Source organism: Carettochelys insculpta, chromosome 2 (assembly GCF_033958435.1).
Source record: "Carettochelys insculpta isolate YL-2023 chromosome 2, ASM3395843v1, whole genome shotgun sequence".
Taxonomy (NCBI): Eukaryota; Metazoa; Chordata; order Testudines; family Carettochelyidae; genus Carettochelys; species Carettochelys insculpta.
The window spans coordinates 229,741,194-229,759,295 of record NC_134138.1 but is presented as its reverse complement, the minus strand read 5'-3'; the positions used below and the strand labels follow the sequence as shown (position 1 = coordinate 229,759,295).

The window sequence follows — 18,102 nt, the reverse complement described above, 5'->3', positions numbered from 1 at the left end:
ATTTTCTTCCAGCAAAATCTTTAACCTTTTCCTCTGTAGCAGAGCTATAGACTTTTGGTACACAGTTGCAACAAACTGGTTTATTTGTTTAACTGCAACAGACAAAACTACTTACAAAATTATACGTTTCAAAATACTTGGCTCCCAGCAGTGGTATTGTAAACAGGATGTAAAACTTTAAGACAAGTAACTCTCAGAAGTCTTCATTGCCAGCTTTGAAGCATTTTATCCTGAGAAGACTTAAATTTCATGGACAAAATTTGAACTAGCTTCTAATACAAAACTCTCACTATCTGAATTACTCTCACTTTTTTTATATTATATATCTTTCACATAGAGAAGTTACTCACTTGTATAGTAACAATTGTTCTTTGAGATGTGTCCCTATGGGTGTTCACTGTCAGGTGTCAAGCCCTTCCCTATGCCGCAGTTCAGAGGTTTTCAAGCCATAGTTAGCCAGACCGCGCATGCGCAGGAGTGTGCCTGGCTCTTCACACGCTATGGGTCTCCTGCACAATCCGGTCCAACCCAGTTCCATGAGGACCCCTCAGGAGCATCTGAAAACCATAAAGCAGAACTCCAAAGCAGGGAGGAAAGGGTGGGTAGTGGAGCACCCATGGGTACACATCTCAAAGAACCATCGTTACTACACAAGTGAGTAACTTCTCTTATTCGAGTGGTCCCCATAGGTGCTCCATGTCAGGTGACTATACAGCAGCAACCCCGCCCCCCGAAGCCTGGAGGCGAGTACTAGAGTTATGTGTTGCTCAACATAGAAAGCACCACTGCCGGAAGGCGTCTTCCTCTGTGTGATGATGTCTTGCATAATGTTTACTGAATGTGTCACAGGATGACCACATTGCTGCTCTGCTAATGTTCTTCAAGGAGACTCCCCTGAAGAAGGCTGTCAGAGTCGCCACTGTCCTGATAGGATGAGCTTTGGGCAGAGCTGATAAGATGGTTTTTTGTAATGAACAGTACATCTTAATGCAAGATGCAATAATATTCGAGATCCTTTGTGATGATAGCCTCTCGCCCTTCGATCTCTGTGAAAGTGACACAAATAATCTGTCCGTTTTACAGAACGGTTTTATTCTGTCTATAAAAAAGGCCATAGCCCTCCTTGTGACAAATACATGGAACCTTCTTTCTCTATTCAAAGAGTGTGACTTGGAATAGCAGGATGGTAATATTATCGGTTCATTTATGTGGAATTCTGAGGAGACCTTGAGAAGGAATGCAGAACGTAAACGTAATATCACCATGTCCTTAGAGAAAGCTGAATAAAGTAGAATCACCATTACTGTGGCCAACTCACTGACTTTATGGGCCAATGTTATAGCGAGAAGCAATCTGGTCTTTAAGGTAAGTAAACAAAGTGACGTGGTGGCTAGAGGTTCAAAAGGTGGTCTAGACAGTGTGTCCAGCACCAGGTCCAAGCTGTATGGAAGTACTATTGGTTTACGGGGAGGATATAAGTTTGTGAGGCTTTTTTTTAGGAACTGCATGGTGATAGGATGAGTGAAAACACTGTTGACCCCTCTATAGGTGCGTCTAAAAGCCGATATGGCTGCCAGGTGGACCTGTAAGGATGATAGAGCGAGTCCTCCTTGTTTAAGATCCAATAAATAATATACAATTGTAGGTATGGGTGCCTCCAGTGGGTGCAATTGTCTGGAAAAGCACAAGCACATAAACTGTTTCCATTTGTAGACGTAAGGCTTTCATGTGGAAGTTTGTCTGCTACATATTAGTACTTTCTTGACCTGCTCAGAGCATAGGTTCTCCAAGGCGTCAAACGAAGATTCAGTCGTGCCATAAGATGTCATGTTCGTGGTTGAGGGTGGGTCAGAGTCCCTCAACTCTGTATAAGAAGGTCTGGGACAATGGGGAGGGGGCGTGGAGGGCAAAACAACATTTGTTGTAGCAGTGGGAATGAGCATCAGATTGGCCTTCTCTAGCCTCGCCTTTTCCAGGACTTCGTGAATAAAAACTGGTGGGAGAAAGGCGTAAACTAGGGATTCTTTCCGTGGTATGAGAAAGGCATCCCCTAGTGAGCCTGGGCCAAGAGCCACCCTGGAACAAAAAAAGAGGGCATTTTCTGTTGTTGGAGGTCACAAATAGGCCTATTTGAGGAAAGCCCCAATTGCAGAAGATGCGGCAAAATATATCCAGACAGATCTCCCACTTGTGATCCAGTGCAAACTGCCTGCTCAAGAAATCTGCTGCAGATCTAATGCCCAATAAGTATGAGGCCCTCAAGATTATGCCATTTGCCATGCACCAGTTCCATAGACGAACAGCCTCTGCACACAATGTGCGAGATCTGGCCCCACCTTATCAGTTGATGTAGTACATTGTGATAATGTTGTCTGTATTGATGCCAACCACTGCACCGCGTATTTGCGGTAGGAAGTGTTTGAAAGCATTGAACACCTCTCTTAGCTCCAGCATGTTTATATGTAGAGCCATCTCCTGTTGTTACTGGTGTCCTTGCACTGATTTGTCCCCCAAGTGTACTCCCCCCCATACTGGAAACATCTGTCATGATAAAAACAGAAGTCTGGGGTTGGTGAAAGGGAACCCCTGATAGTAGATTTTTGGGGTTCATCCACCTCCACAAAGATTTTTGAACTTCTATGGTTGGCGCACCCTCTTGTGAATGGATTTCATCTGCATATATACTGACGCAAGCCAATGTCGGAGATAGCGAAAATACCTGGCATTTTGAACCACAGATGTGGTGGCCGCCACATAACCCAGAAGCTGGAGGCAAAGCATCACCCATGTCGTAGGACTGTACATCAGGATTTGTATTAGCAATTGCATCACACGAAAATGAGGTGCCAGTAACTACATTTTTGCTGTGATAGAATTGAAGCAAACCCCTATAAATTCTATGTCCTGCGTGGACTTGGGGGTTGATTTCTGAAAATTGATAAGGCCCAGACACTGAAATGTCTTTAGAATAATGCTTATTGTATGGAGGACATCTGCACGTGAGTGGCCCTTCAAAAGGCAATCATCTAGGCACAGAAAGATGAAAATATCTAGGCAGTGTAGGTAAGCTACTACTGTAGAGAGCATCTTTGTGAGGACTCTGGGTGCCGATGACAGGCCGACGGGCAGAAAATGATCTGTGTCTGGGAGAGTGGTTAGCAGAAGGGTGTGGAATGGAATGGTAGAGCCCACAGAAATGATTTCCATCACTCATTTGTCTGTAGTGATGGTCTGCCACTGCTAGTAAAATGGTCTGAGGTGGTGATGGAACAGATTGTGCACTGGCTGTTTGCACTGGGTGATGAGTGTGGTGTCACAGTCCTCAACATAGTAGTCAAACCTGATGGATCGTCGTTTGTGGTGCAGGGTTACGGCCTTGCATGTTACACTGCCTGGGGGGTCTTTGTTGTTGTTGTTGACACCCTGGGTCATAGCTATATTGGTGTTATTGTGGTTGCTGAGCTTGGTAATTGTAGCAGCACTGATATGGGTAGTATCTCTTCCTTCTGTACGGGAGGAGATATACGTACCCAGTGTTCACAAAAATAGTTATTGAGTCTTTAGGAGAGTGTAAAATCATATCTGTAGGCTCAACAAACAATTTCAACTTATCAAAGGGGAGGTCTTCCACCCTTCTTTGCAATTCTTGAGGGACACCAGACATTTGTAGCCAGGAGACCTGCCTCATTAAGACCACAGTTGCAGTAGATCGTGCAGCTGTGTCTGCGATGTCTAGAGCAATTTGGACTCCCATACGTGAGGCAGTATATCTTTCCTGAACTATCAATTTTAACATGGGTTTCTTGTCATCACAGAGCTATTCCATTAGGAATGTCAGTTTTGTATAATTATCAAAGTTGCAGTTGGAAAGGTGTATGGCATAATTTACCATTTGTAACAACAGAGTAGAGGATAAATAGACCTTTTGTCCAAATAGGTCTAGCCTCTTAGCATCCTTGTCTGACACTGTAGAGTCATGTTGTTGTGTCTTCGATCTTTGTTGTGAGGAATCCACCACAAAAGAGTTGGGTTGAGGATGACTGAACAGAAATTCCATACTCTTTGAGGGATGAAATACTTTTTGTCCTCTCTCTTATTGGTTGATTTAACGAAGGCAGGGGTCTGCCAAATATTATTGTGGCCTTTGTAATGGCATCATCTAACTGAATATCTATCTTGGATGATGTCAGAGGTCTTAGATTCTTAAGTAGCCTATGCTGCTTTTCTTGTACCTGCACAACTTTTATGTCCTGTCTGCATGACCCTCTTAAAGAGCTCTTGAAATTGTACCAGATCATCAGGAGGGGATATGTCGCCCAGGATGACAGCCTCGTCTGGGAATGAGGAGAAAACATCTGTTTGATAAGCACTGTTTGTTCTTCCATGATTTCTTCTGGCTGCTCCTCTATGGGCTCTGGGGGAGAAGGGAGCATTGGTACTAGGTGTTCTCTTGATGAGGAGTACCTATGCCTCTTTGGCAATGGAGACGTAGAATGTCTATATGAGAGATGTGACTCTGGGGATCTGTCCCTGGCTCTACTCTACTCCTCTAGAGTAGTCTTTGCAATGATATGGATACGAATAATAATAGAAATGCGATCCCGGTGAGGGAGATCAGGAACACAAATGTCTCCTGTAGGTATAGTGGTGGAAGGAGTAAGGTAGGTGAGACTTACTCAATGACATAACAGGAGACAGGGATATCTGGTGAGAGTATTCATGCGACTGGTATGGTTGTTGTGAGATAGGAAAAGGAGGTCTGAGCCAAGGGGAACGAGGCCTGAGGAAGGGAGATGGAGGTCTGAGGAACGGTGATGGAGGCATTCGAGGCCATTCTAGTATAATTAGTTCTAGAAGAGAATTATGGGATAGTGGCGACAACATGGTAACCAAGTCAGGAGAAGGACTACATTGGCGAGTTTTAGCCTGTGCAGCTCTCTGAGGTCAAAGTGTACGGTGCCAATGGAACCGGTGCCACACCTGGTGCCATATGCCTTGGTGCATAGTCTGTTGGCGCCGTTTGTTTCAACATTGTCACCACCGACCTTGGTTCTTATGTTCTTGGTGCAGGTTCTGCCAGTACCGAGATCTTTGGTACCATGGGCTTATGCACCAGGTCCTCTGGTGCCAACATTTTCAGTGCTGGGGACAACTGTCTTGAAGCTGCAGTTTCTGGCACTGATCATTTTGAGGCATGTGAATTCCTGAGTTTCAAGGCTTGCCTGTGCACCTGGGATATACTCACTGATTTCTGCTCCCTATGCTGTTTGACCCCTTTAGATGTATCGGGATTATGGCTTTCAATCTCACTTGTCCTCCTCGTAGGTAACCCTAGCAAGGATCAAGTGGGGGAGGATCTCTCTTGTTTTTTTATGACTGGAGGGAGTCAAAGAGGCTGCTTTGTGCTTTTGAGGCGGTGATGAACCCTCAGGGAGCACCAGCTCAGAGGTCGTAGGCTGAAGAATCTTATCAAATAAAATCATCTTTCACCTCATCTCCCTATCTTTTCTTGCTCTTGCAGTCAGTTTGGAGCAGTAGGAACATTCCTGAGGCGTCTGGGCCTCCCCCAGGCTGCTAATGTATTTGTTGCGGCCATCAGAAGCTGGCATGGCTTCGCGGCATGAATCGCACTTTTTTAAAGCCTGCTGCAGGCAATTTCTTTTTAACAAACATCAAACTGTGTGTGTGTATATTACAAATAGCAAACAGCATTTAACAGTACTTAGCAGATGTAAACAATTGTTAAGAGTCAATAAGAACCATTCTTAAGCAACTCATAGGTAACTTTTACTAAGAACTCCTGCTCTCCCTTCTTTCTCTCCTCCCCCCCTTTTTTTTTTAAACTACATACAATAAAGAAACTCTTAAAATGCTTGAAAAAGGTAAGTAACTATTTACAGACCATTTTGAAGGTTTGCGTTGGAGAACAAGCAAAGTCCATCTGCAGCTGCTGGTGGTTGAGAGGAACTGGTTTGGACCAGATTGTGCATGTGACCAAAAGCACGCAAAGAGTCTGACATGCTCCTGCATGTGTGTGGTCTGGCTAACTACGGCCTGAAAATCTCTGAACTGAGGCTGAACTGTGGCGCCCGGGCAGGCCCAACACACGACATGGATCAGCCCTTGGAACCACTCTAAGAACACCACTTGTTTCACAAGAAAGGCATGAATCGGTTTTGCATGCCTATTACCACTACCACTTTTCAGCTCTTTATCCAAATATTCTTTTCAAAGAACATTTCCACTAAATCAAACATTATACCTAGGCAACTGGCCACAGCTGGGAGCACACCAATTATTTTGCCTGCAAGAATCTGCTATTATTATAAATATTTCCTACCAGTCATGATAAAATACAAGTCAGTTGCCCAGAGATCTTCAGGCATACCCAGTAGGGACACATTAAAGAAAGATAAGGTAAAGATTTGGGAATATTATCCCTCCCATCCCCACTGCTACTGTTACAGCCTGCAGCCCCAAATATTAATATGAACTAACTATGCCCATTATTTTCTAACCAAACACAATATGCTGTGTTATGATCCTATGAAAACATTTACTTCATCTCACAATATTTCCAGTTAAAGGAGACAGATAGTTCATTTAAGGCTTTAAGAGAGCAAGTTCTTTTTCCACACAACTTTCTGTAAGGTAGATATGCACCAAAGTAACTTTGAGATTGCAAACCAGAGACCAACAATATTACCCCATGTCTGTTGACATTATAAATGCATTTATTCAGAGTGCATGCTTTGCCTGCAACAGTGGACACTTGGCAAAATTACCAGATGTAGTGATGGATATTGCAGGCGGTTATGCCTATTCAGTCATTCAACCTGTAGAATAATGCATATAATTTTCTACACTGAAAAACCCCCTAACCTAGTATGGAGATGGGTTTTGAAGCAGCAGGGTAACACTCCCAGCCTTTGCTCTAATCTACATGGGGTTGTTCCAGAGCCGCTTGCAAGTGGGGACCAGGGGCAAAAGGAGCTCCCCGTGGTTTGGGAAACAATTCTATGAACTCCTAAAGCAAGCGCAGCCCAGTTCGCACCTCAAAGCCCCTCTCCAAAGGGGCAGACAGCTCCTTGCTACTCCACCAGGAAATGGAGACTCTCACAACCTCAGCACCACTGAACTTCCTGAAATACATGTTTGATGCCATTTAAATGCAGAGAGGGGATGGTAATGCAAACAGGACCTGACCAGGGATGAGGAGAGACCCCTCTGTGAGATCAGCTCTGTGCACTGAAGACAGAGGCACCCAAGGCGGAGCACTGGGGAAGGCTGGTTTGGGCACAACCAAGAAACCCCCTCCTCTCCTCATGTTTCAAACTTCCAGATCAGCCAGGAAAGGGCAGCATCCAGGATTCAGTTCCCATCCCTGGCTCTGCGCCCCAACCAATCCCACACCCTGTTCAGGTTCTTCAAGGCAGAGCTACTGCCCCTGTTATTGGCACAAACCTATGACCCTGTGTCCTGCCTGGATAGATTTAAAATGGCCTGCGGTTCCTAGGCCTTTTTAAATTGTCTGGACCACTGAACACTTAACCCTTTTGCCCTCTCTGCCATCACCCGCTTGTTGGTGCTCACCTAAGGCAGTTCCCTACATGCAGCTCCCCATCCCTGCTCTGGCTGGTAGGGCCACAGCCAGGCTGCTGTGCAAGAATGCTGCCATCATCTGCAGGTGCAGATCCCACAGCTTTGGGAGCTACCGAGTTTGCACGCCAGTGAGGGTGACAGAGTCAGTATACAAAGCCACCAGGCTGTGCCTCCCACAGGCCAAAAAATATTTACTATAGACGCTTATGTCTGTTAGCATGTATGTTGCTGACCCCTGGCCTGAGATCCAGGAGTCTGCCCATTCACTTGGAACCTGGTTCATAACAGCAAGGATACTAGTCATCCTTCACTATGTATGGCAAGCAATCACATGTCCTCTATTTATGACTGTAAAAGCCTCCTATGAATGAACTGACCATAAGGAGACCAGTAGTATCTTTACTTAACACTTACATTGGCATAGCTATGTTGGTCAGCAGTGTGAAAAAAACTAAAAACCCATCCATGACTGATTGACTGACTGACATCCTTCCCCCGCCACACCCCATTTACGTGTGGTTATGCCTAAAGAATAGGAGTACTTTTGCTGGCATAGCTAACATCATTTGGAAAAGTAGTGTTCCTGCACTGACAGAAGAGCAATCTGCATATACTGAGGGCAAATCTACGTTAGACCCTAAAGTCGAACTTAGGCAATTCCAGCTACAATAATTGCATAGCTGAAATTGACATATCTAAGATGGATTTATTAGGACACCCACACAGAAGGTTGATGGGTGAAACTCTCCCACTGATCCCCCTTATTCTTTGAGATAATGAGGAGTACCAGGGTTGAATGTCAAGCCCTGATGGTTCAATTTAGTGCATTCCCACTGGGCATGCTAAATTGAACCCCCGAAGGTCTACCCTGTCTGGGTTGATATTCCAGTAAGTACAGATGTACCACAAGGCTCAGATTTTTTTAAAGGTATGCAGGTACTGCTGCATACATTGGTGATTGTTAATGAGATTTAGGCTTCTTAACTCCTGCATTCCTTTTGAAAATAAAACTTAGACACCTGAAGCATTGCAACATTGAGTGGAGCAATGTCTAAATACCGTTAAAAATCTGGGCCTGAGTCTACACTAGGTCCAGCAATGCTGACATAGGCTATATCTGCGGTATAGAGCCTTAATAACTACATTGCTACTTTGAGGTGTGATATCTTTGGACTGACCTTTACAAGAGTGAATAGTGATTGAGTCCCTCAGTTTCCAGGTGTCAAATTTGATATACCTCAAAGGGGCCCGATTTCTGGAGGCTGAGTGCTAAGTTCTTTCTGAAAGTCACCCCCCTTTTAGGTTTCTCAAATTGAGAACTGAAAAAAGTGAGACACCTAATGAAATCACTAGTTACTTTTGAAAATTTTGGCCTTTACCCAATCCTAAGAAGTTCAACTGTTCAACTCTGCAACAGGTGTTATGGCATTTCTATCCCTCTGTACAGAATTTTCATAGTTTCTAGTAGCATCATCAATCTACTCCACCCCTATTCAGTACACACATCTCCTTTTGTTAATTATTCAGGTGTTTCCCTCAATTAAGCATTTCAAGTATATATTATAAAAATGCAAAAATGTATTCTAACTCAAACCAGGTATTTTAGAATTACTATATCTTGCTGCTTTCTCTCCCCCTCAGCTTCATATACTGTGAAAGATAATATTCCATAATAAACTGATGTGTATTCTGTCACACAGAGAAGATCAGTTATGACTAATTGCATCCTCGGTGCTGTTGGAAGTCTTCCTGAGAGAAATTAAAATCATGCGTCACTGTCATTTATCATGCTTATGCCTCCACCAAATCACAGGAAACACCATACCTTCCTAAACTTCTCCATCTGCTTGTAAAGATCTGGATCCAGCTCTTGAGAGACATCTTTCATCCACAGTAGTGCTCCTCTGTATTCAGTCCGATACTGTTCCATTCGGTTTACAGTCAACCACGTATCCGATATAGCCCTATATCTAAAAGTCTCTACTTCTTGGTATAGTCTGCACAAAGGAGTACGTAATGCCAACCTTTAAAAAAAAAAAAAACACACAACATAGATATATACATATATACAAAACTGATCCATAAAAAGGCAACAACTATGATATTTAATAGCAGGCTAACAGATAGACACAACCTGGAGCCATTTCTAAAAAGTGCAGAACGGGCACATCTACAAGAAATTCACTGAAATGACTACATACAACGTGTAAGGTAGTCCAAAGATTTATTTCGGGTCATAAGTAAAAAGAATTTCTTTACATCTATGTTGTGTGTACCTTCTGCATGGGCATCATGATGTTCACAATTACTTTCAGCTTCTCAAATCAGTCAAAAAGGAACGTTTTTCAACATATATTGGATTAACTTCAAAATATACCAGTATATTTGTGTCAATTTAGAGATTTGGACAAGTGAAATTAGCAAATGTGAGTTACATTTAAACAGTCAAAGAGCACTTGTCACGAGCTACATACCACAGATGTACAAAGTCTGTATTGTTAAACTGCACATCAGGTTGATGGCAGGGGTCAGAATGTCACTTTGATATGAACAGCTAACACCGCAGTCATTGGTCAAGCAGATAATTTATCTGAATTTTCAAAGGAATTTAAATAATTCTGTTTATTTTTATGATGTTTTAAGGCATTTTCTACCACACTCTTCAGACCCAGAAATATGGAGAGGCACGTGGGGATATGAGCTCCCTCACTCTCTCCCACATCCCCTCCCTTAACAGGCTCTGATTAAATCTGACCCACTATGAACTTGCCCTTTCTACATCCTGCTGCTGCTTTCCCCCTCCAGCAGCAGCCCTCTGAGACTCACGTTCAACAGCCTGTTAGTGTTGTAAAGCAGACTCTAAAGATGACTTAAGCAGCCCCCTGAAGATTTCCCTGGCATAGGAGAATGTCTACTTAATGTAGGGCTGGCACAACCAGGGAGCTGCTACATCTCAGCTGATCTTTCATGTTGGTTCTGGCTCTGCTTATATGTAAAATGGTTTCCATATGATATAGGATTACTTGTGGGCCTTTGGCGGGGTTAGGGTGCGTGTGTGTGTCAGTGCACATTTACCAGCGTTCTATTTTGCCACATGGAAAGGTTTGCGTAACTGGATGCACGTCACATAAGTAGCTACAGAGAGGGATTTTAAAAAAAACAAAAACGAAAAGCAACACATCTAGGCTACTTAGGAGCACTCTCTGTGGGATCAGTGCTCCTAAGAGACTTACTCGCTTTTAAAGATCCCACCTGTTGCTGTTACTCCTTGTGCTAATTGCCAGATTCCAACCTAAGATGAAAATATCAAGCTCCCAATGTTCAGCATGTGATGTTTCATTCTGAGCTAAGCAGGCACATTGTTCAGCTCAAAATGGAGTAATTCAAGCCAGTCATTGAAGACACTGAAAAAATGTCAGAACACAGAATTTGGTGCAACATGACTGAAGCCATGGTGTAACGTTTCTCTTACATACTGAAGCTTACGTACCTTTGCTGAGAAGAAAAGCAGAGGGCCTTTCCTGTAGCCTGCATCATTTTTCCCGCTCTGGTTTTATCCTGAGAACCCTGTGATCGAAGAAATTTCCCCAACTCATTTTCTTCCTGAGACAAAACTAATGAAAAAGGAATGACTGGTCATATATGTGCAATGTGACAGGTTTTAACTGTTTAAAAATGTCATCAGCAAAAATGGACTAACGAGTCACTTACAATCCAAGCAGCACAGCACAGCACAAAAAGAGTTTTTCTACTACATTTTTCCTGCATTTATGAAACAAAAGATCATATTCACTTGCAGACAGCTGTCAGTGAGTTTTCTGTAGTGTAATGGCCACCATAAAATGACCTCTGGGCTGAAAGGCAATAGGAGAATGTGCTATTTCTTGGTTGAATAACGATGCTACCTTAGTGAGATCACAAAAAGGGGCCTACTGTAGCCTAACAATATTATTTCCCTTGATAGTTTTTTTTTTTTTAAGCTCATGGAGCTAGATCCTCACTTGATGTAAAATAGCATTGCTCTACTGAAGCCCAATGCTGATTTACACCAGCTGTCCCCTTAAAATCTCTCTGCCCTATTCTACTAGGGCTTGTCTACACTAGCCCCTTTCTTCAAAGGGGGCATGGTAATCAGCCCAAGCAAGCAATAGCAATGAGGTGCTATAATGCATATGCAGCACCTCATTAGGCTAATTCTCATCATGGGAACTTCGAAGTTAGCAAATTTGAAGCGCCCACACAATTTCAAAGTGCCCTTATTCCCCAAAAGTACCTGCACAACTTCCAAGTTCCTCTGGCAAGAATTAGCCTAATGAGGTGCTGCATATGCATCGCAGCACCTCATTGCTATTCCCCGCTTGGGCCGATTACCATGCCCCCTCCAAAGAAGCAGGCTAGCGTAGACAAGCCCCCAGTGTATTATTCAGTTGGGTCTTTAATTTTTCAGGCTAAATTTGTAATTTTCTTTTTAATTCAATTGAATGGTCTGCTCACTTTCTGATTCTACTGCTACTTCAAAATCGGCAAAGTTTAAAAGTCCTTCCTGTTGTGTTTTCTAAGGAATTGGAAGTGAGGGTGTTCCATAGCAGTATGCTGGATATTTCTGGAGTACAAATATACTGCATTTAATAGTGGACTTAAACCAGCTCTCTGTGATGCTGTAAGGTCACGGCCACTCTCACTTCATGGGTCCTCCTCCAAAGTGGCTGTCCCCTGCAGCAAACACTTCTTCCTGCCCCCATGCCAGATTAGAATTCTCCACACAATTATCTTGGCCGTGCACGTCAGGTCATGGAGACCTGATGTAAAACAAGTGACACATGAAGGAAAGGGACAGAGTCATTACTGTAACTGAAATGTTGTACAACAAGTTGTATTTCTAATTGTCAGCGAGGCCCACTTGTTAGCCAAATCCACTGTATGCCAACACTGCATTCTAATCGAGTATGTTCCTCCCGATAGAATCTTCACACAAAAGACTTCACTTGGGTCATGACTACCATCATGGAACACTAACTATTAAACTATTGTGTAACCTCACTTTTCTAGAAGAACAGATGGAGGGAGGGAGGAGTACCTACACTTTACAAATTAGAATCAGCCACCCTCAGTGTAGATCTCTCTCTGCCCAGTCCTCCATTAGCTCATTTTCTGCCCCATACTATAACCCCTCCTCTCCACATGTGATTCTCTCATCTGCTACTCATCATAGCTGTCTGCATGTCAGGACTAGCTTGACTACTAGTTTAGTATCATGTCTGTGTTGTGTTAAGACATCCATCAACCCTAATGTGCACTAAATTCACGCCCATCACTCAAATGCCTCATTCCTCACCCAAAAAACCAAATTACAGCAAATTTGGAATTTCTAAAATGAGACACTTCTGAATTTGGGCAAGCCAAGAAGTTAGGGCTTAATTCTTGAACACTTCTCATCTCTTCATGTACTCCGGTCTATCCTGGCCTAGGCTATGTCTCCACTACAGCATAAAGTCACCTTTAAGGCAGCTAGTTTGATTTTATAATGTTCACTGCAAATATCATTAGGTTAATTTTAATGGGTGCTAAGGTCGATTTCCTACCCCACCCCTCCAATGTGGTGTAACGCCAAGTTTGAATTTAAGATGTTGAATTAGTGGTAGTGAGGAAACAGCATCACTTTAAATCAATTTTATTGGCCTCCAGAGGTATCCCACAATGCCACAAATGTGTCCATTCTGGCTGCTGTCAACTCTGATGTTCTTCATATGTGCAGGAAATAGGAAACAGGAAGCCCAGCAATTTGAATTTATTTAATTTCTGGCCAGGATGGCAATCATATCTAGTCATGATTTCTCAGGATCCCAAAAGAGCCCCATCATGGAGCCACCAGGACAGCCAGGAGCTCATTTCGGCAGGCAGGCTAGCATCTGCCCCACTACACCATGTGGCAGCTGGCCTGTGTGGCCCATGCTTGCAGACAGCAGCATGTCCTGCCCTGCATAGTGTGAAAGCTTCTTCTCTGCGAGAAACTTGTTTAGTCTGCTTCACATTTCCTGGGGTTCATTCTTAAAAGTTTCAACCTCTGGAATTTTACACCATGTGCCAGGGAGCTGGCCCAGGGCCACAGAAAATTTTAGGGGGTTGGGCCAACCTGAGGCATCATGCATTGGGGGGCTGCCCCCCCCCGACACAAGTGTTATGGGGCTGCCCCTGCCTGGGTGCACAACTGATTGAAACATGTCAACAAGTTACTCAACAGTCTCCAGGGCTGGACCCCACAAGGCACTACATGCCAGGGGACTGGCCCCCAGCTGCAGAAATTTTAGGATGCTGGCCCCACAAGGCATCATGTGCTGGTGGGCTGGCTGGCCCTGTGCCGAAACATTTTAGGGGGCTGTCCCCATGCCCCCAAGGCACCAGTGCGTTCCCTTCCCAAATCGTGTGGTTTGAGGGAAGAGTTCCTATGATGAAATAGAGTTTGAGGGCTCTTTTTACAAGAAGAGGCAAGGGAATCCCTTCATTCTTTCCTCAACTTTTCAGTCTTCTAATGCTTCCTTAACTTTTCCTTCTCTTCTCAAGTCACTACTACTTCTGACAGGGTAATGGCTCCTTCCAGCAGCCACTAGACACCAGCACCTTCTGGGATTCTTTTCCTTTCTTCTGTTTAGTCTTGGGGATTCATAATGAGTCTGAAACAAATACTTCTAATGGTCTCTCCATCTCTTGTTGGAGATGTCAGTGCAATGGCCTCCCTAGAGCATTCTTCACTTCTAGATGGTGAAGACACTCAGATTCCTCTCTCTCTCTCACCTTCAAACTTGGCTCCTTCAGCAGATACACTACCTATACACTACCACTTTGGCACTGAATATTCTTTTCTTGAGAATAATATGAAGTCCTTCCCTAACTGCAATAGCCAGTTTGTTCCACTTGGGTATCATGGGCTTCAGCTTCTGAAGCCCACCTCTTCGGTGTTTTTTCACCGGGTGAAAACTAGTCGAGCACCCTGTTGACATGGTACAGTTAACTGGTGCTCGACACAGATCAGTCAGCTGTGTGCTCCCAGAACACATTTGTTAAGGTTATTTTTTAAAGTAACTGCACCAGTTTGTTTCACGTGGGTATCACGTTTAATGTTTTTTCACCAGAGGAAGAGATACTAACCACTAGAAACCAATGCACTCTGTCTTTGTCTTCTTTTGAGTAACGTTAACTACTAAACACCCAGGCCCTTCTTTCCTTGAGAATAATATGAAGTCTTCCCCTAGTCACATGGAGCCAGTTTGTCCCACGTGGGTATCATGGGATTCAGCTTCTCCAGCTCACTTGTTCTGTGCTTTTTCACCAGGAGAAAATTATTTGAGCAAACTGTTGACGTGGTTCAGTCACCTCGGTGCTCTAAGAACAAGAAGTTATTTTTTGAAGTCACTGTTCTTTAAAAAGGGGCAGAATGAAGCATAATCTCAGCACTGACCACTTAGAAATGTAATCACCACATGGTGGCTTGGGGTGGGGGGCTACCACTTACAAATGTGAAAGGGAGAAAACTAGGTGAATAACTTGTTGAAATGATTCAGTCAGCTGGGTGCTCTCAGAACACATTTGGTAACATGGTCCGTAATGCAGACGACTCAAAAACAAATTTCTCTCATTAGGGAAAGAGACTTCTGAAAAATGGCCATTTGTTTACATAAGGAGGAGAATGAAGGCCATGCAGTCTGGGAAGATGACACCACACACCCACAAAGACTTGTGGTGTACTTTTTCCCCATAATGCACTGGCAAAAAAACCCAGAATGCCAGGGGGCTCGCGGAACTGTGGGATAGGTTCCCACAATGCACTGTTACAAAAGTCAAACCTTGGCGATTTAGTGGGGATGCACTAAGTCAACTTTGTGGGCAGGTGTGAACATTCAACTTTGACTTTATAAAATCCAGTGTTAGAAAGTCAACTTTAATAAATTCAACTTGATTTCCTAGTGTAGGTATAGCCCTAGTATCACACATACAAAATTTCAGGAGAATTGAAGGAGCTTTGGCCATATTAGGAGATTTGTTTCAAAACTGAGTTTTTAAGGGAAAATTAGCTTCATAAATAATAAAGAAAAAAAGACAATAGTATTTATCCCATGATCATCTTTACTTTGTAGTACGGGAGATACTTCCATATTGCAGACTCACTTCCCTGCTTAACTGCTGTAGTTAGTAATACTTACAACAAATTCTTTTTTGATAGAGTTCAATTGCTTTAAGTAAATCCATACATGTTCGCTGAATTGAGTGGAACAGCTGAAATTAAACATATTCAAGCATAAGAAGCAATAGCTATAGAAAGGAATTCTTTTTTTTAAATTTTACAAGTGATGAAGGTTTGCTTTAGCACAAACTTCTAATATTTCTTGCATATGTTTTATAACTAGCTTAATTTATAAGATTTTCCTTCAATTGTCTTTACAGAGGTTTAATTATTTACTGAAACAATAAATGGATCAAAAACTTAGAAAGGAAGCATAAACGAACAAACCAATTATCTTTATTTTCTGCCAAATAAAGTGATAATACAAGAACATGTTTACTTCTTATGTTTCTTTACGAATATTTTCAAATCTATGCACTATCAATGAAGTTTTACAAAACTTTAGTTTGGAACAAAAAATGGATGTAGAAACAGATACACAGAGCACCTTAACGGGAGTGTAAGAGATAACACAATACCTACCAAACCAATTGAGAACACGTGGCAAAGGGAGCAACTGCCCTGGGGCCCAGGAATTGGAAGGAGCCAGGGCTTCTGGCTGCTGCCATCACTACTGCAGCAGTGGCTGGTGCCCTACACTTTTTAAATTGCCACTGGAGCCTCGCACAGTGTGCTCCACGAAAACACTAGAGGGTTGCCTGGTGTAGGCACTTAGCCCCTTCTAAGGGCATAGAGCCAGCCCATCTCCCATTCTGTCCACTTCACCCAAGGGCCCAGAACATCTGTTGGCTAAACTGATGCCTATTAGCGTTTCAATAGAAGGATCCAGTTTTGAAAAGGGTCCATGGGTGGTGGAAACTTACTGACAGCACTGGGACTCTTTTTCTCTCATGGATAATGATCTGTCCATGCAGATCCTTTGCAGGATTAGGGCTTTTACTTCTAAATCAACAGGCAAGGCCATTGATTACAAAAAATGTTCAACAGCCCACAAAAATTCCATAACACCAATTATTATTATAATTTCTGTTATAAAAGCACCTTCAGGACCCAATGGAGATCTGGGTCAGACTACACAAAGATATTGTAAGAGGCAATCATCACACAAGTATCAGAGAGGTAGGCCATGTTAGTCTGTAGCTTTGAGAACAACAAGAAGTCTTGTGGCACCTTCCAGACTAACAGATATTTTGGAGCATAAGCTTTCATGGGCAAAGACCCACTTCATCAGATACATGTGGGGGTGGTTTCAGAGGGGTATTTAAAGAGTGGGGTTCCAGTAAGAGGGAGGGCCAGAGCTGACAAGGTCTATTCAGCAAGGTGGAAATGGCCCAGTATTAACAGTACTTATCAAAAGAGGAAAAAAAACCAAGTCAGATCACACAGTTCACTATACTTAATCAAAACTTTAGTCTGGCCTACTATAATATATTTTTGCCCAGATCATCTATCAAATGGTCAACACTACTCACAGCTATAAGCTATTTAGCTGAAAATGTGCTTTCCTTTTTCTATTTGGCAAACACTCATTTCCCATCATACTAAAGTCAACTGAGTTGCTATAGCATCCACAGTGAGGCTGAGCTCAGAGTCAAGCACATAATGCATTGTTTGTACATGGACCTCACACAATGGCTTTTATCTGACCACTCTGAGTTGGCTTATAACCCATGAAAAACAAATGTTCATCATGTAAGTGCAACGCAACAGGTTAAGTACTCCGAGTACAGTGAGTTGCAGGACTAGTTGGAAAGATACACACATTCCTAACAACTGTCCAGAACACAGAGCAATTTCACATATTAATTTTCAGAGCAATCACACTGACTTTAAGCAAACACTACAGCTATGTCTACACTAGAACAATCTGTCAACAGAAGTTACCATTGGAAGACATTTTCTGACAAAAGTTCTGTTGACAGATTGTGCCCAGACTGTAAAGCATATCGAAAGAGTAATCCTCTCTGTCGACAGAGAGTGGCCAGACTGCCTTGTCGCTCTCTCAACAAAATGACCAACCAGAAGCACAGCAAGCAGGGCTGTCAAGTGACAAGGAAGCCCTGTCTGCTGACAGAGGGCCCCCCAGAACATCCAGATTGGCTTTCTTGCGACAGAGGCATTCTGCCTCATGGCGGAGTGGCAGAACACAACAAAAGTGCTGCATGTTGTCAATTTACTGATGACAGAATGCCTTGGGAACGTGGGCACTCCCTGGGTTTTGTTGACAAAACTCTCTAGTGCAGATGTAGCCTGAATGAGTAACTTGGAAGGGTAACTCTCAGAGAAAAATGCCATTTTCAAAACAGGATATTACAAAGAAA

At 43.1% G+C, this 18,102-nt stretch overlaps 1 protein-coding gene across 5 annotated transcripts in view; it reads right to left on the bottom strand.

Annotated features, from left to right (window-relative positions):
• ICA1 (islet cell autoantigen 1) overlaps nt 1-18,102 on the bottom strand; it is a 133,894-nt gene that overhangs the window by 90,327 nt on the left and 25,465 nt on the right. For all 5 annotated transcript variants that reach the window (XM_074984687.1, XM_074984689.1, XM_074984690.1 and 2 more), the window contains exons 4-6: nt 15,801-15,873; nt 11,093-11,216; nt 9,428-9,626 (exon numbers count right to left, since the gene is read on the bottom strand). In XM_074984687.1, the coding sequence (XP_074840788.1) occupies nt 9,428-9,626; nt 11,093-11,216; nt 15,801-15,873 (396 nt within the window). The remainder of the gene's footprint in view (nt 1-9,427; nt 9,627-11,092; nt 11,217-15,800; nt 15,874-18,102) is intronic.